Source organism: Cinclus cinclus, chromosome 23, assembly GCF_963662255.1.
Source record: "Cinclus cinclus chromosome 23, bCinCin1.1, whole genome shotgun sequence".
Taxonomy (NCBI): Eukaryota; Metazoa; Chordata; class Aves; order Passeriformes; family Cinclidae; genus Cinclus; species Cinclus cinclus.
This window is the reverse complement of record NC_085068.1, coordinates 8,622,298-8,643,270: the sequence shown is the minus strand read 5'-3', so window position 1 is coordinate 8,643,270 and position 20,973 is coordinate 8,622,298. Positions and strand designations below refer to the sequence as shown.

Sequence of the window (20,973 nt, the reverse complement as noted above, 5' to 3'; positions counted from 1 at the left end):
CCATCCCTCCCCTTCCTCTTTTCCTCTCTTCCTTCAGTTGGAATTGTTCTCTCGCGGGCTCGGCGCTCTAAACCTGCTCCCTGGAAAGAAGCGTTCCCGGTTTCTGGGGGACGGGGCGGTGGCAGCGGTGGCACCCGGGCCGGGGCCGGTGCTGTCACCTTGGCTGGTCCTGGCGGGGCAGATGCTCCGGGCCAGCGCTGTCGTTACGGCAGCGCTGGGGCTGGCGATGAGCAAGGGGGCTTGACTAGCAGTCGAAAGCTGCCACATTGCCTCAGCATTAACAGAGTCTTTAATAAACGCTTAAGAGGCAGCCCCGCAAATTAGTTGTGACAGTTTGTGCAGAGAATCAGGTCTCCCCCACGCTCCTTCCGCCCTTCTCCTTTAAAGGGCCCATAGCCTGGACAACTTTGACATAATTTTGCAATAATTATCACTTGAAGAATTTCCACGCTGGAGTGGACGTCAGAACTCATCATGTCAACTTGGCAATAAACGCTGACCAGCAATCCCAGTACTTCCCTCCCCCACACACTTTTTCTTTCCTTTTTCCACTTAGGCACTGATGCCAATGATTTAACTTACTTATTTGCTATTGTAACCTCATTTTAGACCTTTGCTTTTAATTTATTCTTTTGCACTTAATTTCACTGCAGGGAATGGGCAACCAGCACCTCCTGGACGGTTCAATCCAGTCCAGGTGAAGCAGGAACCTGCAGAGGCCATGGGACCATCATCTGCCACCAGCCAGGATCCCTTGCAGGAGCAGAGCTTGGACCTGAGTGTCAAGGACCATGGGTGAGAGAAGTGGGTTGGCAGGCATGCTCAACACTTCCCAGTATCAGGCTTTGGGAAGTTTCCATACCTGTAATTCCAGAGGACACAGCATGTTGGTAAAAGGCAGAAGGCAGCTTTGCAGTGGTAGAGTTGAACACCCCAAAACTGGAGGCAGGCAGGCTCACTCTGCTCCCCATTAAATGTATGTTCTCCAGATGTTTTTTTGGGCTCACAGGCACCTACTGACTCTCAACCAGAGCTTCACTTCTTGTGCTCTCTTCTGAAAATTGAGCCACTGGCAAAGCTGTTTTCACTTAGTCCTCTTGTCATCAGTTGCTGGTTGAAGCTGCCCCAGTGCAATACCTCAGCATGCTCCGAGCAGCATTTGCACTGCTGTAGTCTGTTGAATGGGGGCTAAGGGAAGCACATTCCAGACAATGTGGACACGCAGAACAGCTGGGTGTCAGGCTAACTCTGGGTCTGGCATAGGCTGGTCTGCATTCTGGTGGTGGTTGTGCAGATGTGAATGCACCTCTCTCAAATCATGCTTCCCACCTGCCCAGCATCTCTGCTGAGAACAGGGCGGGTATTGTGCTGTGTAGAAAAAGTGCAGAGGAACTAATCTTTGGGATAAGTGAGCTCCACTTTGACCTTTGCATCCATTCCTGTCCATACCTTATTTTAATAAGCCTCCCTTTGGGAGTCCAGCACAAGGAACCAACTGCAGAGATCCTAAGGCTGCCTTTCAGTGGCTTTCAGGATTAAGCTTTGCCTTTCTTACTGCCCAGGGCAGCCCTGTCCCTGGCAGTGTGAGCCTTTGTCAACATCCCCCCTGCTTCTGTGGTAGTCTTGTGATATTTGTGAAAGTTCTGACAGGAAGAAAGGATAAAACCTGGGGGAGGTCATGAGTTAACAAATGAAGTGTGATGCAGTGGACACTGAGGGAAGAGGTCTGGGCCATTTAGTAGTTGAAAGAACTAACTTCTGCAAACCTGGGACCCTCTTTCAGTCCCTCTTGGCTGTCACAAGGACGCGAGTTTGGCCTGCCCAAGGGAGGGTTGGCATCATTCTTTTTCCTCTGGATGTAGTAGGTGAGGAGTGAGGCAGCTTGAAGGGAGAAGGATTAATCTCAGTGCTCACAGTCCCTGTGCACATCTTAACTAAAGCCCGTTGGTTTGTGTGTTTCAGTAATGAATCAAATGGCCACACAGTCTCGGCAAATTCATCTCTTTTATCCTCGCTTATGAATAAGGTAAGAGCCATCCATCAAACGCCTTTCATTCCCCCCACCAAGAGAAATTAAAGCTGCGATAGCGGGGAAAGGGGGGGAAGAGATGTGTTTGTTTTTTAATGTTTTGCCTCTAATAAGATGAGTTTGTACCATTTAAATTTTGAGACCATTTTTCATCGGGTATAATTTCAGAGCCACTGCTTACGAATTAATTTAATGAACTGGCTGAAGAAATATATTGCCGCCTCTGACATCTTTTTTTTTTCATCCTTTCTAGACAGAGGAGGGCTCCAAAAGGTCCTTTTCTTTTCTTTTCTTTTCTTTTCTTTTCTTTTCTTTTCTTTTCTTTTCTTTTCTTGTTTGGGTGTTTTAGGGTTTTTTTTTTTTTTGTTTGGTTTGATTTGGTCTTGTTTGTTTGTTTTTGGGAGGGTTGTTTGTTTTTGTTTTGGTTTTGTTTCCAGAACCTGGCAACTTCTCTTTCATTTTCCTTTTTTACTTACTAATTTTGTTTACTTACTTAAAAACATTTTCTTTCATTTGAGGAGGGAGAGAATAATCTGTTTTTATGAAAGAGAATAAAAAAATTAGAAGTTTTGAACCAAAATCATCAATTTCTGTCTCTCTCATGTCAGTAATGGTGTCTAACAGAGTCCCCCTTACTGTGTTCTGGAGTATTTATTTTAGATCATGCACAGTTTCTTTTTCCTTACTTTTTTGTTAAATTATACATCACCTCAAATGTATATTTCTCTTTCACATGATAAATTCTACTGTACCAAGATTAATTTTGCAGCGTATACAACCGCAGTAGAGATCAGGGCACCCTTTGAGCCATGCTTTAATATTCTGCTGTGTGATAGGTTTTATAGGCATAACTATTGCCATCCCCTTGGCTCTGGGTGTTACATGCATCAAGGCCATATAACCCTCAAGAGAGGGCAAAGTGACTTTGCCTGGTAATCTCCCACCTCCTTTCTTTCTTATCACTGTTTTTCTCTGTGTTGTTTAATTTCTGCATTTATCCTCATGTCCCTTTTCTCCTCCATTGGCTCTCTGTTACGTTGGGTTTTGATTTTTCCTTTTTAACTTAATTTCTTATTTGTTCCTTTGTGTTGTCCCTTTAGTGATTCCAAATATGCAGGTCTTTTTTAATGAGCAAATGAATTTAGTTACTCTGCTCTCTGGGGTCATGAGTCATTCTGAAGGTCCCAGATCAGGAAAATTCTCTTTCAGTGGAGACTTCACTTGAAAAATCTCCAGGGTGATAGGTGATTTAAGTGTATGTTTAGAAAAAAGCATTTCTTTGTGTGCAGTCTGACCTAAGGCTCTTTAAGCTGTGCAAAGCAAACGTACCACAGGTGCAAACCAGGAGTCAGGTTAAAGGACTGGGATTAACCAGTGAGAGAAACCAGCAAGGAGTAGAGCCCACTGTGTGTGTGATTGATGGAACCAATTCCAAGACTAAAGATTGCAGAGTCAAGCTCAGTCTGCTCTGGAAGACATCACACTTGCTTCTTCCACTTGCTACACACAATTTCTGTCCATGGGGAATCCTTCCTTGTTTTTCTAGGAAAAAGAGCGCTTTACCAAAGTTGAATTTCCAGTGGAAGCACAACCTGAATTTCCAGCCATTTCTCCAGCCATAAAGAGTTGCAGTCTCCACACAGCAGCAGGGGCTTTACCTTCAGGGGGCATTAAGAGAGCCTCAAATAACCAGGATTCCTGTAGCCTATTGCAGTTTATTTAGGGGGCTGTCAGACTTAATTAACTGATATTTATAAAGGGCTTCTAGACCCTCAAGTGGGTGGAGTTTCTATTGCAAGTATTGGGCTAAATTCTGCATTTTATTCATGCTGTGAAATTCACTGTTGTTAGTGGAGGTAATTGAGAGCACAACAGAGAAAGAAAGAGTCTGGGAAATTGTGCATTTATTCAGAAAGAAAATTTTCCCTCTAGGCAGGCTTGAGTAACTTCGTTTTTCTATCCTGCACATCATACACCTGGACCTCTAGACCTTCTCTGTGTAGATTGTATTTGAAGACTTTCATGCAATGCAGATTGTGAGTCTAGGTCCTGCTTCGTGAAGGATGTGTCCATTTAGCTCAGAAAAGTGACATGATTTTATTATTGAAGTTAGTAAGAATTTTCCAGGAACTTGAGACAGAATTTTTTCCCCAGCTGAATGAGATTTTCATCCTTTTACCCTCACACATACTTGATAGTCACTTTAAAGGAGAGATATCCTTGTGGCTGGGATCAGATGACTGAATAAACTAGAGTTTACCAGTTCTACCACAAGCAATTTTTTGGAGCTACACAGGACTATTACTACTGTTGAAGCCCAGACCCCTTTTCCAAAGTCAAAGAGGGGATGTCTCTCTCCAGCTCAGTTTCCTTGTGGATAAAGTAGACATGATGCTTCATTACTTTAACGAGATCCATGAAAAAATGTTCAGTGGGCACCTGAGTGCATTATGATGTCTGGGTGGAAGATGCAGAAGAGCAAACTTCTGCTGATGCAGTTGGAGCAGCCTGCACACTTTTTGTCTTCTCTTTTGATCTTTGAAGACACTGCTCTGTCTGGGACAGTCCTGGGGGCGGCTGTTGGCTGTGGCTGTGTGCTGGGCTTGATGCAGTGTCTGTGCTCTTGTTCCAGATGTCCAAGACCAGTGTCAGCCTTGGCAGCCTGCTGAACATTAAGACAGAAGGCGAAGGCAGCCAGGCTGGGGCTGTGGAGCCAACGCAGTACTTGGGCAAGGCAGTGAAGGCACTTGTCCAGGAGAAGCTCTCGGAGCCGTGGAAGATGTACCTGCGCCGGTAAGGGGAGGTGGAGCTGGGCACGGAGGAAAGGGAAAAGTTTCCTTTGCAAAGTGGCTGCCTCACTGGCTCACCCTGAACACAGAGTTCTGTTCAATGTAAAGGAAGGGAGACTCAGAAAATGGAGCAGATGCAAAGCTCACCCACGTACAGACATATGCACATGCATGCCCAGACAGACACGTGCTTTGAGCACACACAGATACACTCAGGCAGACACGTGGGTCTGTGCTCCAGCACAGAGTCACCTGCAAATGCCAGTGCACACTTTGTAAATCACAGGCTGTAATGGAGAAGACTAGAAGATCTTCTAGTCCACCAACCCCTGGCTGGTGTGAGATCCTTCCCTGCAGTCCATTTGCATTTTGTCCAGTCTGGTTGTTATTCCACCAGGCAGTGTGGCTATTTTCTGGCCTCTGGGAGCATTATTCTACCACCTAGAAAGTTTCAGTGTCACAATCTTTTCCATGGTAAGCTGCCTGAATTCCACTTCTTGTAGTTTTGTTGCAGCTGTTTATATCCCCTTGAACCACAGCAGATCATCCCTCTCTGCAGCTGGAGTTCAGCCCTTTCAGACACTCACAAACTTCCAGCATTCCATTTAACCAGGCTTACTTACTTCCTTTAATCTGTCTCTGGATTAGTCCCTTCTGCCTGCAGGTCCTGTTGCTTTCCTGGTGTTCCCAGATGGTGCAGAATTGCCCCCCTCCCAACAGAACAAGCTTCCTGCCCCCAAATAGGCAGCTCACAATTTGTTTGTGTCTGCACGGAGTAATGTAGGGTTCCATGTTCATCATCCTGTGACACAGAATTGCTTTTAATGTTGTTTAGTGAGTCCCCAGTGTGTAAAACACCCTCCATGCCCAGGTGTATTTGTTGTGTGTTTCCAAACATGATTCTCCTGTTCTGCACCTTCTCCCTTGTCTTGCCAAGCCTCTCTGTGCTCTTTTTCTCCTCTTGCACTGGTTCTGCCACCTCCTCCCAGTTGAGTATCTTTGTGGATTTCATAAACACGCCGTTTACTCCTAGATTACTAATTAAGATGTTCAGTAAACTCAGGCTAACCCAAGTCCCCCTCTCAGCACTCACACAATGCCTCCTCCTCCTGGCTCAGTGTGGTGCTTGTTGTCACCAGCCTTTGTTTATGGTCCCTCAGCCAGTTTCAAGCCATGAGGTGGCATTGCATCCAGGCCAGTTGGAATTAATTCTAAGCATATGCAAGACTGAATCAAATGCTTTACTAAAATCCAAATATATTGCATCCCTTCATCCACTAATTTTGTAATTCTATCAAAAAAAGCAATTAAATTTGTCTGGCAAGATTTATTCTTTATAATCCTGATGCTGTTTATTGCTCATGGTTCCTTTATCCTCTAGATGTTTAATGATTTTCTCCTCCCTCTTAATATTTGTTCCTTTACTTTACTGGAAGGAGAAGTTAAGGCCAGAGGTATGATAATTGCCAAAGATGACTTGTCTTTTTTTTTTCCCCTGAAAGAACCAGTACCTTGACTCTTTAATGTCTTTTTTTTTTTTCCCCACTTATGTAGTACCTCCTACTTCTCTATGGCTTAAAAACTAGCAAATGGTAATGTAATCAGTTTGGGAGTTAATTTCCATTGCACTTCAGGACATACATCATCCAGACTGACTGATTTGTGCATTTTTGTATTTTTTGCATAAGTCCCTTTATCTGCTTTTCTAGAAGATCTTCACTACATCCTAAAGTCTCTGCTTTGTCTTTAGTTTTCTCATCCAAAGCAAATTTTATAATGCAGCCATTTTTGATTCATCTCCCTTTTTCTGGGAGGCCTTCTTTCTAGGCTCAGCACTTCTTGTCTCTCATAAAACAGCCCCTTTAGTTTGCAATAACATGGTTTCTTCTCTCTTACCCCACAATTACTTCCCTTCTTCTTCTCCCTGTAAGCCATTACTGACAGCACAGGTTGTAGATCCACAGACCTTCCTTCTCCAGTACAAGTTTTTTTTCTCTTTCCTTTACCCTCCCACTGGTGAGAGGTCCCTCCTGGGACCATACAGGCTGCTGTTTGTTTCTTGCTTTCCTGCTCATCAGAGCAATTGTAGTTTGTTGTACCTTAATTATGCAAGATTCCCTTGTTAAGTTTCAAATCCTTCCTGCCAGTGTTTCTTACTTGTTTTCTTGATTCCCTGTGATTCTGGAGTTTCCTGATATTACATGTAATTGTGCTGCACTTGTTAAGTCCAGAGAATCTCAGCAGTGGGTGGGCAGTGACACCACACTGAGCTGGTTTTGCCCTCTTGGCCATCTGCCCCAAGACAAGACATGTCTTGGATAACGTGGTGGGTTTTACTCTGGGGTTTGCATGGCAGGGTTGTTGTTCTGTACATCAGGGATGGTGCTCTGCAGTATTTCTGCAGTCCAGGCTGTAATTGCTGCTTCCCTAAGATGTCTGCCTGTCTGTTTTGGCCAGGTTTGGCACCAAGGATTTCTGTGATGCCCAGTGTGACTTTCTCCACAAGGTGCATTTCCACTGTGTGGTGGAGGAATGTGGGGCCCTCTTCAGCACCCTGGATGGAGCCATCAAGCACGCCAAGTAAGCAGGAGAGCAGGAGGCAGAGGAAGCTCTGCAATGCTCACTACAGCTCCAGACCACCCCAGGTTGCTTCTAAAGGGAATGGAGTGTCCAAGGAGAGGATGAGTGAGGCCTTCAGTGGCCATCCATGGGCCTGAGTCTGAAGGGCCTCTAGGGAAGGAGACATTGCAAATTTTAAGACAGATCTGCTGGCACAGCTGATCTCTGCTGTTGGATGGTTCCCTGTGCTTCACTGCAGGAAAAGACTGGCTTCTCCCCACAGCTGATCTCAGTGACTGCAGTCATTCTGGGGTTTCTCTAATTGTAACAGGGTTTGGCCTCTGTCTCCACCCATCTTAATGATTTCCTTTCTCTTCATAGATGGTTTTGGAGGGCCCTAAATCTTACCTCAAAGTCACCAGAGCCCCTTTTAGGATTTATCCCCACCAATTTGTTTACAGGCTCCTGCCACATTCTCGTTGATGTTTAATCAAATTACATGAAATGGTCAAGAATTTATGTCTGAATCAGTATCATGTTTTGCAGTTTTCACTTCCGAACTGAAGGTGGAACTGTGAAAAGCAACTCTGAGTCTCCCTTCTCAACTGCTACTGAGAGTAAGGCTTCACTGGCCCCTTCATCACCATCTGCTGCTTCTGCCACCATGTCCAGTGTTCCTGCCCTCGACGTGCCCACTCCAAATCCAGCTGCTATGCCCTCTGCTCCCACACTACTTGCTTGGAAGCAGCTGGCTTCAACCATACCCCAGATGCCTCAGATCCCAGCATCAGTGCCTAACCTGGCAGGTTCACCCTTGGCAACGACTTCCCTGGAGAATGCCAAGCCTCAGGTCAAACCTGGATTTCTCCAGTTCCAGGAGAAGTAAGTTTTAGGAGCTGTTTGCCTCCTTCTATCCTCCACAGCCTTGCAATCTCCTCTGTACCTCTCCTTGGAGCTGCAATATTCCACTTCTGTTCCCCTCACTGAGGAACCTGTCTAAAAAGTACTCAGGGCTTGACCTCACAGAAAACTTGCTTCTGTAAAGTCTTGGAAATACTGAGAGCACTTTTAGGCATGAGTTTAGAAGATAAATAAAGGTTGTGATCTCTCACGGATCCCTGCTCTATCCCTTGCAAAAGCTGTGCAGAAATGCAGGTGTCTTTGCATTATGTTTGACAGTGAAGGGTTATTGGGCCAGAAATCCATGGACTGAGTGGGGGGCAGAAGGTACCCAACCCATCTAGCTGATGAGAGGGGCAGTGCTGGTTTTGTCAGATCAGGGAAAGCCCTGGCATCCTGCAGTGGCCGTGCCCAAGAGTTGTGTTCCCTTTGACCTTTCAGTTGGAAAAGTGGCCCTCAAAGACTACAGAACCCACCGTGCATTGCTGTGCTCTATTAATCCTGTTCAAGGAAGTGCAGTAGCTGGGTAGAATTGCAGTAATGTTGCCAGCTTCAATTTCCCTGAAGAGGAAGGTGGCTATGGGAAATCTGTGGGCCATGTTTGGAACAGAGACTTCAGCTGGGCTCCCCTTGAATTAAATCTTGGCAAAGAAACAAATGTGTGAAATGAGTGAAGGTGATGATTGGGTTTTGGATGTGTTCCAGTGATCCCTGCTTGGCAACAGACTGCAAGTACGCCAACAAATTCCACTTCCACTGTCTCTTTGGGAACTGCAAGTATGTGTGCAAAACCTCTGGCAAAGCAGAATCCCACTGCCTGGACCACATCAACCCCAACAATAATCTGGTGAATGTGCGAGACCAGTTTGCTTACTACTCCCTGCAGTGTCTCTGTCCAAACCAGGTAAGAGCCATTCCAGAGCAGTGTTCTGGCAGCACTGGGGACAAGGAGATGAAGGACCAGGTAGACTGACTCCCCAGCAGGATGTGAGGCTGTGTGTGGCTTTCTTGGCGTTACTACAGAACCGTGGAAGTCATAATTATGTGGTTTGGAAAAACATTTGGTTTCTATCAAATGGGAAATCATGATGCTTTTGTGCTTCTTTGACTCGGGTGAAGTGGACAAGGGAGTGAGAATAATCTGAGAAGGATGAAATGGAATAAAAATCTGTGATGAATTTGTGATGAATCCAGGGAAAGCCATGAGTAAGTTTTGGATATTTCAATGTAGAATAGTGTATTGCAGAGTACATGACAGCAATATGAAAAGGTTGTGGAAGATACAATGGGGTTTTGAGTATCAGTGCAGGCCCCTCTGACACGTCAGAAGGGAGAACAGTAGTAGCAGGCAGCTGAGAGTGCACTGGTTTTAGACCTGCCTAAAGCTGTCTGTCTGTGTGCTCCCCTCCAGCACTGTGAATTCCGGATGCGAGGGCATTACCACTGTCTGCGTCCCGGCTGCTACTTTGTCACCAACATCACCACCAAGCTGCCCTGGCACGTGAAAAAACATGAGAAGGCAGAGAGGAGGGCAGCCAATGGCTTCAAGTACTTCACCAAGCGGGAAGAATGTGGCAGATTAGGTGAGTTCTGTCCCGTTTCTCACGTGCCATGTCCCATGTCCAGGCCAAGAATGCCATAGTTGGAGCCTGCAAGTTATGTTTAGGTATTTGGTCACTAAATCACAAACCAAGAAAGGTAACAAAACAAAAAGCAGTTCCTGGTCTGTCCTGTTGTTTTCACAAATAGACCCAAGGTAAATGAATAGAAACTGTATTATAGAGAATTGTGTGTATGAATTTGTCTGGACATACAGCTTCCTCTTTTTTCTTCTTTATATCTAGTTGTCAGAGCCTGGTTTCTGTCTGCTTGTGTTGGGTGAAATTTAAGGGTGCTCTTAGGAATATTTTTTTTCCACAACCAGTGCTAGTGCAGTGTATTGAAAGTCAAATGGCCAGAGAGAGATGGACAGAACATGTAGTAAGCTACTCTCCTCTCTCCAAACCCATTCTCCACAGCCTCCAGTGTAAAGCTGGTAAAACAGATGCACAACAGAAAATAGAATGGATTCCTTTGGAGGTACCTAGAACTGAAATCCAGGACTCTGAATGGGAATTCCTAAAGACAGCCTCTATCCTGAACTGCCTGGGATTCACTTAAACCTTCTCATTGTGGTTTGGCAGCATCACAGACCCAGTCTTCCCTGTCACTCCTGCTTGGAACAAATGCTGGAACCAGACAAGGTTCAGAATTGCACCTCTGGGTGCTGTTCCTTCCCACTGCAGGAAAACAGCCACAGTAGCCAGAGCAAAACTTCTCAGCCTTGAATGCATCAAGAATTTGTACCCAAATGGAAGTTTGTTTGTGGTAACCAGGGTAATGAGTGTCAACACACCACAGCCAGTACCTACCTAGGTCCTATTTACACATGGCAGTAGCTGTTATTTACTCACCTTTTGGTGTTTCAGGTGATAGCAGGGGTTAGACAAAGCAGGACAGTGATACATGACACCAGCCCACAGGGATACCCTGGCAACAGGCGAGCCCTCACCTGCCCTTTGTGACAGTGTTCCAGTCCTGCAGCACTGTTTGTTCCCAGTCCCAGAGCACAGGGCTGGGGAGGGAAAGTGGGACCTGAACAAACACACTCTTGGCCCACACATGAAACACTGGCTGTCAGCTCCACATGAGCTGGGTGAGTCAGGAGCTGTTTGGCAGCGAGGCAGCTGCAGCCTTTGCATGTGTCAGCAGTGTTTGGTTTGGGAGGATGGGGTACAAGCATCCAGCAGCATGTGCACTTGCCTGGCTGGCCCTGCTGTGCAGTAGATACACATTTAACCAGAACCCTTCATTTGCCTGCATAGATAGAGGCAGCATGGTGGAATGGCATAGGTGTGTATGGTTTTACCAACATGGGGATTCATTTCTACATCTGTGTACGTCCCTGGAGTTTATGTTGTGTATTTATAGATAGCAGGTGCAGAAAGCAGTGACTTGTTTTAAGGGCTGTGAATGTTTCTGAACAAACACACAAGATAGATTTTTCAATGTATGTTTGTTCGTGTATGATTATGTAAGTGTGTATGACTGGGGAGGGGTGAAACATGCACATATATGAGTAAAGGTGGATGGATGTAGATAGATAAGTCAAAGCGAGCCTGTCTGTAGATCTCTACCTGCGTGTGTCTGAGGGTAAGGCCAAGGGAGGGTGTGGAACAGCAGATCCTGATCACTGATGTATCTGTGTTTGAACTGTGACAAGCCATTGTTTATCAGCTCTGCAGTGGGGCTGTTTGGGGTTGTTACTGGTGTGTGCACGCCTGGCACACGTGGCTGTGGCCACAAGGAGCAGAACGTGTGAAGTGCTGTGTGCCAGAAGCCATGTGAACTGCTTGTTGTTCAGTAGCTGCCTCTATTACACAACAGTTTTGGAGTGGTGGTAAACACTTCTGGCTTATTCTGTCTGACCTGAGCACACACACTGTCCAGAGCTAGAGCTGGCAGGAGACTGATTTTCTTAGAGCACAGTTAGAGGGGGGGAAACCAAAGAAAAACAACTTTTAATTTCTAATCTAATTATGAGCATGTATTTTGATTGTAGCTTCTATGATACAGCTAAATATCCTGGCTTTGGTCTTGCAAAAGAAAAGGCACTAGCTAAGACTGAAGAGCATTAGGCACTACTAGATGTAATGGCAATGTTCCTGCCTTTATAATGGCACAAAGAGGGATGGGACTAGGCTCCTGTCCTAGATTTCTGTATGCAGTAATCCTCTCTTGCAGTTGCTCGGCAGGCTGTAGATTGTGGGTTTGAGTTTTTTTCATTCAGGACTGTTCCTGAATAACCCACAGGCACTGATAATGTTCAGTCCATCAGAAATCCACGTGGACAGCAGCCTTGTCCTGTCCAATCATCTTCCCTCTCAGTACCTTCATGTGCAACATAAAATGGTTTTTGTGTCTGCAGGTTGCAAATACAACCAGGTGAACAGCCATTTCCACTGCATCCGAGAGGGCTGCCAGTTCTCCTTCCTGCTCAAGCACCAAATGACATCCCATGCCAGGAAGCACATGAGAAGGATGCTGGGGAAGAACTTTGATCGTGTTCCTACTCAGGTAGCTCCTTGCTGTTGAAGCTGTAGATCCACAGGCAGTGTTGGCCCCTTTGGTTGCAGAGCTGCTGCAGTGCCAAGGCTTGTACCCAGATTCCAAGGGATGTGTGTCTGCACTGGGGGATGCTATTGGGAAATGGGAGTACACCAAGATAGCTTTACCTGGCTGAACTTACAGATGAGTAAAGATGATGAAGCACAGATTGCAAAGCACTTCTAAGTGCAAACAGCTTTTCCTTGTAATTTTGTAGAAAAAATTGAGAAGGATAACACTAAAATACTCATATGTATAACTTGCACTCTCTCCCAAGTCTTTGAACATATACAAATACAATTGGCTTATTAAAATTAACGTGCTTAGGATGTGGAAGAATTGAACGCACTGGTTAAAGCAAATATTTCCTGTCATATATAAAGAATTATTTGTTCCTTCCACCTAGGATGGGACAAGTTGCAATCTTGACATTTCTCTTCCCTTGTTGATGTGGATTTAGTTGGGGCATTCCCTGTCCTCTCTGAGGAAGTAGCAGAGTGATGCAATTGTCTCTTTACTAACACAGAGAGCAAGTGGCAGATTAGGTCCGTTTGTTTCCTGAAGAAATGGAAGAGTTTCAGCTGCAGCACTGAGCTTCTGCTCCAAAGGACAGCATCCCTGCCACCACTCACTTGTTCTTATTCTTTAGATGTTTAGCTGCCATTGGCTTGGGAGATGAAACAAGCTGTCTTTATTTGAATGCCTGTGGCTGATCTGACCCTAAGAACATCATCTGGTATATGGAAAACAAAAGAGACCATCTGTAGAAGCAAGATGAGAGCCCTCTTTTATTCCACAACATGGGAATGAGAGGTCCTTGTTAGTTATTAACAACTGTTCAATAAGTGAACTGTTCAAGTCTAGTGCTGCTGGATTTAATGAGTTCACAGATGCTAAGGAACTGGTGTTGCTGTTGTGGCAGCTTTTGGTCTCTAATAAAAAGTTTGGGTACAAGAATCAGACTTAGGAAGATTTCACAAATAAAGTTGTCTTCACTACTCTTCTGGCATATGCTGAGTCTAACCCTAAGAGTTCTAGTGCATGCTGGGCAGAAAATGCTGTGTTTAACCTCCATCTTCTTTCACTGGCAATTCTGTGCCACTTAGCAATGACAAATAGGAGCAGTGGCCTGAGCAGCCCTGGGAGCACACAGCACTTGTCCAGATGTACTGCTGTGTTCAGCCCATGGAGCAGCAGCACACTGAGGGTGAAACCACAGCTCACAGCATGTGGCAAAGCTGAGCAGATTGCTGGACTGCCTTTGGAATTGAAATGAAAGCCTCAGTTTCTCCCCTGCCCTAGTGCTCTGTAGGCAGTTCCTGGAGTGTCTGACCTACCCATGGACCTGTCCAGGCCACTGCAGCTGCAGGGCTCCCCACACGTGGCCCTGGTGTCAGTCTGTGCTCCCCACTGCAGGGGCTCAGCACTGACAGGCTCAGGCATGGTTCCAGCATCTGACTGCAGCAGGACCCACACAGCGAGGGGGCAATGCCAACATTAACACCTCCTCTTCGTGAACCATCAGAATCCACACACCAGGATGCTGGTGCCAAGATTAACACTCCCAGCTCCCCAGTGCAGCACAATTCACATACCAGGATGCATGTGCCAGGTTTAATGCTCTGAGCTCCAAGTGCAGGAGGATTCATGCTGCTGGCCCCAGTGCCATGGGTTCCACTCACAAGCATGTGCCAGCTATCCCTCATGAACTGTGGCAGAGGGAGATAAGTGTGCAGATAGATGGGTTTGGTCCTGGTGTCTTGCTTCTGGTGTAAAAGCCCCTGTCTTGTTTTCCTGCTGCAGGTTATTGGCCACACTCCAAGAAATGAAAATCTCCCCCAGGTTGGCAGCATGGCACCCAGCCCAGCCTCATCAGGAACCCCAGCTTCCTTTCAGGGACCCCCAAGCATGATGGACACTGAAACAGAAGAGTACATGGATTACACTGGCTGCAGCCCTGGGGGTATCTCCTCTGAATCTTCCAACATGGACCGCAGCTGCTCCAGCACTCCAGTGGGCAATGAAAGCACCTCAGCAGGTAAGGGAGAAGGGTGTGTGTGAAATGGATCATCAGCTGCCTGCTCTCCTGGGAGATAAACTCATAAAAGGAGGCCAAGGGCCACTCGGGCCTTAAAATACACACTGTGCCAACTTCAGTAGTGCCTCACACTAACCCAGCTCTCTCCAGCACCCATGAAAATATAAACCTCGAGCATCCAGGAACTAGCAGGAACATCCAGGAACCCTTATCCTCCCATGAAGAGAGTTTTTTATCCTGGGTCTTGCAGTTGGGTCTACTTTAATAGCTGATTAAAAAAAAAAAAAAAAAAGAGATCTGTGGGCCCCTTCTATACTTGGCATTTCCTCTGGTACCTCTTTGTGTTTCCTCAAGCAGCATCTGAAGTCAGGCCCTTTACTGTACTGGTGAAGCACAACAGCAGATACGACATACACAGGGCATAAAACCTATCACATCTTCAGAAAGCAAAATCTAAAAGCAGCTCATTGAGCTCCCTTCCTCACCCAAACACTCTTGTTCCCCTTTGTGCAGTTGCACAGAGCAGACCCCCTTCATCCCCTCTTCTGGGAAGTAAGTTCCTGCCCTGTTTGCCAGGGTCATGCAGAGCCATTTCCCCCTGCCCTGCATTACAGGATCAACTTGTCAGGAGTCAGATACCTGGTAGGAATTCTGCCATCATGGAGTGATGACCAGGGATCTCTCAGCTGCCCTTCCAGGGTTAAATGGGATATTCTGCATGGGCTGCCTCAGTTTGCTTTAATTCCACACACATTTTCCTTGTTTTCTTTCCCACCCCAGGTAAAGGCCAGCACAGCAGTCTTGTTGTAGGAGCACTGCTGGGTCATGGCCCCATGATATCATGGCAGCTCCAGGGGGTTCTGATGGGGCAGTGGTTTCTGGCACTCTCTTCCGTGCCAGAAGTGGCCCAAGTGCTGGGACATGCCCCTCCAAGCTCTCTAGGTAGGGAGCACCTCCACCTGTCCCAGGTGCTGGAGCACCCTCCCAGCTGTTAACTGAAGCAGGCAGCAGCCCTATAGATGAGCAAGGACCAGAATGACCAAATGAATCCAGAATTCCTGTCTGAAAGCCTGTGTCTCTTCCCCCATAGTGTAGGCCACCTTACCTCCTGCAGAGACAACTCCCCTCTTCCTGGTGCTGTCAATTCCTCACCTTCTGTTTCTTCTCTGTTGCAGTTCTTTTCCATGCATTTGTGAATGTATTTTCCATTTTCATCATATGCTTCTGCTCTTGGGTTCTCATTTCAGTTCTTTTGTTTCTTGTTTTGTTGTTTTTTTTTTGGTTTGGTTTTGGTTTATTGTTTTTTCTTTTGTTTTTTTTTCCTTTTTTTTTCTGCTTTTTTTTCTCTCCACATTCTCCAGGCTGCCTGGTTCCTTCTACTGCTACTGCTGCTGCCGATGATGCAACCCACACTGCTCCACAACCTCCACCATCATCTCTGCCTCCATCTTTCTCACAAGCCCTGCTTAGGTCTCCCCTTCCCACCCTGCCCTATCTCTTCTCTCCATCTTGTCTCTCCTACTCCCTGCTCAGTGCCACTCTGGGAGCCAGCAGAGGCATTGTCATGCCTGCCGCCAGCACCGCTGGGTTCTCGCCCATCATTGCCACTCCAACTCCAGTAAAAAGTGACGTTCCCTTAGTGCAGGATGCAGCAGGTAACACTTCTTTGCTTTCTCTCCATGTCCTGTGCCCAGCTCTGTCCCCGCTCACCCTGCCCACGTTTTTTCTCTGCACCTTTGGGTCAGTAGAGCAGCAAAGGTCACTCTGTGCTTTATCAAATGTTATCCAAGGGCCCAGCCGTGCCTGCTCCTTTCCCTTGCTGACACAGTAACCACAGCCAAGGGGAAACAAACCACAGCAAATCATTCACAGACATTTGGATGGAAGACTGAGAGCAATTGCCACCAGTTCCTAACTGTGAGAAAAACGTAACAAAATCCACAGTTAACACTCATTTTCAGTGTCTTAGTAACCTCAAAGTGGCCACAGAGCAAATTTTTGCTCATGTGGCATTCATGGGACTTGGACTTCTTGGTTAGATCTTCCAGGCTACCCAGGCCAGTGCCTGCCATAGTGTGCTGCACACATCTCAGCAGGTGACTGTCTGATGAGGTACCCAGGTCCTGTGTGTCAACTGATCTTCCAAACTTCATATGAAGCCACAAAGTTCGGGGGTGCCTTCCCAGGATGAGGAATGAAGTGCAGGCAGTGTCACATGGTGACATCATCAGACAGGTCAAGCTGTTTCTCACACTCGTTATTTATATCTGCTCTAATCAGCTGCAGAAAATACAGATAGATTTCAATTTTAAACTGCCATGATTTCCATGTGTGACTAAGATCAGAGATGTCTCAGGCTGGGTATTCTCATTCCATCTGGGAATGGCTTTTAGGGTGTGTCTCATTTTTGGCTTCAACTCTTAGCTCTTTTCTAGTTAATTAAGGACATCTTTGTGCTTAAAGTTCACACTTAAGAGGCGTCTGGCAGCCTACAAATGTCCCAGTCATTCTTCCTGCCAGTTCTAGTAATATGTAAATCCAAGGTCAGTGGTTGGGAATATGGTTGGAAGGCCAACTTCACAGGTTTCCAACTCCAGTTCATGGGTTTTTCTCAAGGGACTTGGCAGGAGAAGTATCCTTGTCTTGTCCAGAGCAGTGTGTGCCAATTAACAAAGAAACTCTGTCTTTGCTTCTTTTTAAACTGAATTGCATGCAGCCTGAAACATTTTAACCGTGTGCTGTGCTTCCTCTAATCAAATATTTTTAAGTGTCTTCTGTTTTTACCTTGGTATAGTTTGGTGAATGCTGACATTATTAGTGGTTAAAGAAATAAGCTTATGGAAAACACCATTGAGATTTGGTGGGGATCAGATCTGAACGTTGGCAGAAGAGGAGAGTGCAGCAAGGTGTCATCTCTCTTCATTATGCCCTTACTCCAAAACTTTGCCTGGATGAGAAAACAGAACTGTTTTCAACTAAAGTTTTAAGCACATCTGTTCGAACTATTTCAAAAGTTGTCTAGATACAGAGTTTTAAAGTAAAATTTAAATTCTACTTATTTCCCATCCATAGTCTTTTCTCTAAGATGGGGTTATCCCATATTCCTGTCCAAAGACAAACAGTATGAGAATTAATTAATTAATGCTAAGGAACTTGATGGTCTGGCTGTAATTTTATTAAAATGAGTTAATGTGGACAGCAGTGACTTGTCCGGGCTCCACTGCACTTACACATGTTGGCTGGGAGTGGAGAACTGGATTTTACAATACCAGATGTTTAGCAGGGAGCAGAGAGTAAATTGGTCACAGATTCTGTAGTTAAGAGCCTGCCAATTTCAAATCTCCAGTGGCAGAAAGTTATTCTTTCCCTGGTAGCTGGTTAAATCAGCCCTAGCATGCAGTTTCCATCGTGTCACTCAGCTGGTCTCACCATGGATGACCTAAGTTGCTGTCCTGAGTCTGAGCTCAAGAGCCATTAACAAATGGTGTAGAAAAACCTTCTGTTCTTTTGCTTATCCCACAAGCTGTACAGCCCAGCCATGTGGGAGAGGAGGTTCCTGCCAGCACTGCCATTGGCTTGTGTGGAAGGTTTCCTTCAGTGGTCACCACCTTCTCCTGAAGGGTGGTTACCTGTAGTAGCTGTGCACCTGCCAGAAAGGAGGTGATTTACACCAGGCTGTCCCTTCAGTCCCCCAGACAAGGATGCAAACTGCTCTGGGTTCTCAGGGCCCATGCACTGTGTGTCACAAATTGTGCCTCTTTTAAGAAGATGGCAGTTTCAGCAGGAAGAGTATTAAAAAAAAAAAAAAAAAAGTACATGATAGTTGCAAGCTGTAATTTCTAATTACACTCACAGTTCTGCAGCTGGTGAGAAATTCTTGCCTCCAACCTTGTCTGTGCTGCATGTTGATACTGGAGATTGTGGGCTGATTCTGGAAGCAGCAAGCAGAGAAGAAAAAAAGTTAATAGGTACATTGAGGTTGAGTCCTTGATGTCAGTGGGATCCTAGGGTACATGAGCAGTAGCCAGTTATGCTGGCCCTGTGAATCCAAGTGGAAGATAGATGAGGGATCTTTATTTATACTAGGGGCATCATGGAATTTTTGAGACCCAAGGGAATGCTGCAGAACTGGTATTTTCTCTCAGAGTCCACTGGCTAGTGATGATGAGAATTAGCCCCATTGAACATCTGTCCATCTGTCTTTCTAAGTGCTCTCATTGTAATATGTAGGCTCATTACAGTGAGGGATGTTGCAGTCTCCTGGCCAAAGTCCATCCTGTTTCTATAAATTCCACACACCCCCCCTCCCCCGTTGCAATTTTAATCACGCACGGGATCTTCCTTCACTTCCTGCCTGTCCTTGGCAATTGTAGTGTATTCCAAGAGCCTGGGTAGGGGAAAACAGTGCACACGTACAAGCTTTTAGCACAGTGCAACTCCTTTTACCACCCCAGTGAACTACAGCAACGCACCTCAGCCCTTGGACTGGAACATGCCAGCTCCTCCCTATTAAAGCCCGATTTAAAGGAAAATGGGACTAGAGATTAGTTAAGCAGCAAGAGAAACTGAGAAAGTAGCAAACCAGAGATGCAACAGTTTAACATTTGTACAAGATCAGGTTTGCCAGAGCAGAGACAAGGCAGGGTGTGCAGAAAACTGAGGAAGTGATGTCCTGCAGGCAGCAGGTAGCCCCAGTCCTGGAGTCGAGGCTCACTCAGAGCTCGAGGGGTGAGCTGCGGGGAGGGAGCAGTTGCAGTTTTGTGTCTTGGCAAACACGGAGCTTGCCAGGACGGCTGGGAGGTGGAGAGACCCGGCTGTCAGCAACACCGCTCTGCGCTTTCTCTCCTCAGGGAACACCATCACTATGCCAACTGCCTCGGGGGCCAAAAAGCGTTTCTGGATTATTGAGGACATGTCCCCGTTTGGCAAGCGCCGCAAGACCGCGTCCTCGCGCAAGATGCTGGATGAAGGGATGATGCTGGAGGGATTTCGGCGCTACGACCTCTACGAGGACTGCAAGGACTCCAGCTGCCAGTTCTCTCTCAAGGTTACCCACTACCACTGCACACGGGAGAACTGTGGCTACAAGTTCTGCGGCCGCACCCACATGTATAAGCACGCCCAGCACCACGACCGTGTTGACAACCTAGTATTGGACGATTTCAAACGCTTCAAGTCTTCGCTGAGCTGTAACTTCCCAGACTGTCAGTTCTCTGGCAATAGCACACACTTCCACTGTCTGCGCTGCGGCTTCCGCTGCACTGACAGCACCAAGGTGACGGCGCACCGCAAGCACCACGGCAAGCAGGATGTCATCAGCGCCGCCGGCTTCTGCCAGTTCAGCTCCAGCGTGGACTGCGAGGTGCCTGACTGCAAGTACAAACTCAAATGCTCCCACTTCCACTGCACCTACCCTGGCTGCAAGCACACAGTGGTGGGGATGTCACAGATGGACTCTCACAAGCGCAAGCACGAGAAGCAGGAGCGAGGGGAGCTGCCTGCCATCTCTCCTGGCCCCGAGGGCCTTGCCCACTCCGCTCTTGAGTATGATATCCAGAACTCTTCCATCAGCCTGGACAGCTCCCTCAACCTCAGCACTGACAACAACAGCTCCCTCTTCTTCCTGCAGAACGCGGCCGGCGTGGGCCTCAGTGACTCGCTGGACCTCAGCAAGAAGGCGGCGGACGGCAGCGAGGGCCCGGCCCCGAGCGGAGCCGGGGCTGCCCCGCAGGAAGGGAGCGCGGGGACACCCGGCCCCGGCGACGGCGACGACGAGGACGACTCCTCCCAAGAGGATGAGGAGGACGATGAGGAGGAGATGAATGAAGAAGAGGAGGATGATGAAGAGGAGGATGACGATGATGATGAGGAGGAGGATGAGGAGGAGGAAGACCTGAACACAGATTCTGAAGAATCGCTGCCGGACCCTGAAGGCCTGGCCAATAAAGAAGATGGGGAACCAGAGGAGGCTGCTTCTTCCACAGACCGTGGCGATGCTTCCAGGCCACAGGGCGAGCCAGCTCTCACTCCAGCCCCAGCCCCTGCCCCTGCTCCAGCTCTGGCTGCTGCCTCAGCCTCCACCGCTGCTCCAGCAGCTTCTCCTTAGTCCTAGAGACAGCAACGGCAGTGGTTGGGTTTTTCTCCTACACAGAATTACTAAGAGGACCCCGTACGAGGCGAGAACAAAGATGGGGATGGCAAATGAAAAACGAACTCCGTGCCACAAATGAGAGAGAGGAAGGAAGGAAACCCCTGCTCCTCCCCAGGCCCCAAAAGAGATGGGCTTGCAGCAGGACTGGTGCTGCATCACTCCATCCTACAGATCCTGGAACCAGGGGGCAGGATGCAGCAAAATAATACCCTTTCTATGGACATGAACCCTGAGGGTACCTGCTGCTTTTCCTTGCTCCCTGCATGGTGCGTGGGGCCTGTGCCCATCTGGGGACCCTTTTTTATGGGTGGGGCTCTATCCCCCCAGTTTTCTTTCTGGGTTTTATTTTTCCATGTTTTCA

General features: G+C 47.0%; 1 protein-coding gene across 1 annotated transcript in view; it reads left to right on the top strand.

Moving 5' to 3' along the window:
• Positions 1-20,567, top strand: part of CASZ1 (castor zinc finger 1) — a 55,769-nt gene extending 35,202 nt beyond the window's left edge. The window contains exons 9-19 of the mRNA XM_062507689.1: positions 654-795; positions 1,963-2,026; positions 4,662-4,822; positions 7,276-7,398; positions 7,924-8,259; positions 8,983-9,181; positions 9,689-9,860; positions 12,245-12,393; positions 14,227-14,461; positions 15,823-16,116; positions 19,312-20,567. Of these exons, the coding sequence (XP_062363673.1) occupies positions 654-795; positions 1,963-2,026; positions 4,662-4,822; positions 7,276-7,398; positions 7,924-8,259; positions 8,983-9,181; positions 9,689-9,860; positions 12,245-12,393; positions 14,227-14,461; positions 15,823-16,116; positions 19,312-20,567 (3,131 nt within the window). The remainder of the gene's footprint in view (positions 1-653; positions 796-1,962; positions 2,027-4,661; positions 4,823-7,275; positions 7,399-7,923; positions 8,260-8,982; positions 9,182-9,688; positions 9,861-12,244; positions 12,394-14,226; positions 14,462-15,822; positions 16,117-19,311) is intronic.
• The last annotated feature ends 406 nt before the right edge of the window (positions 20,568-20,973 follow it).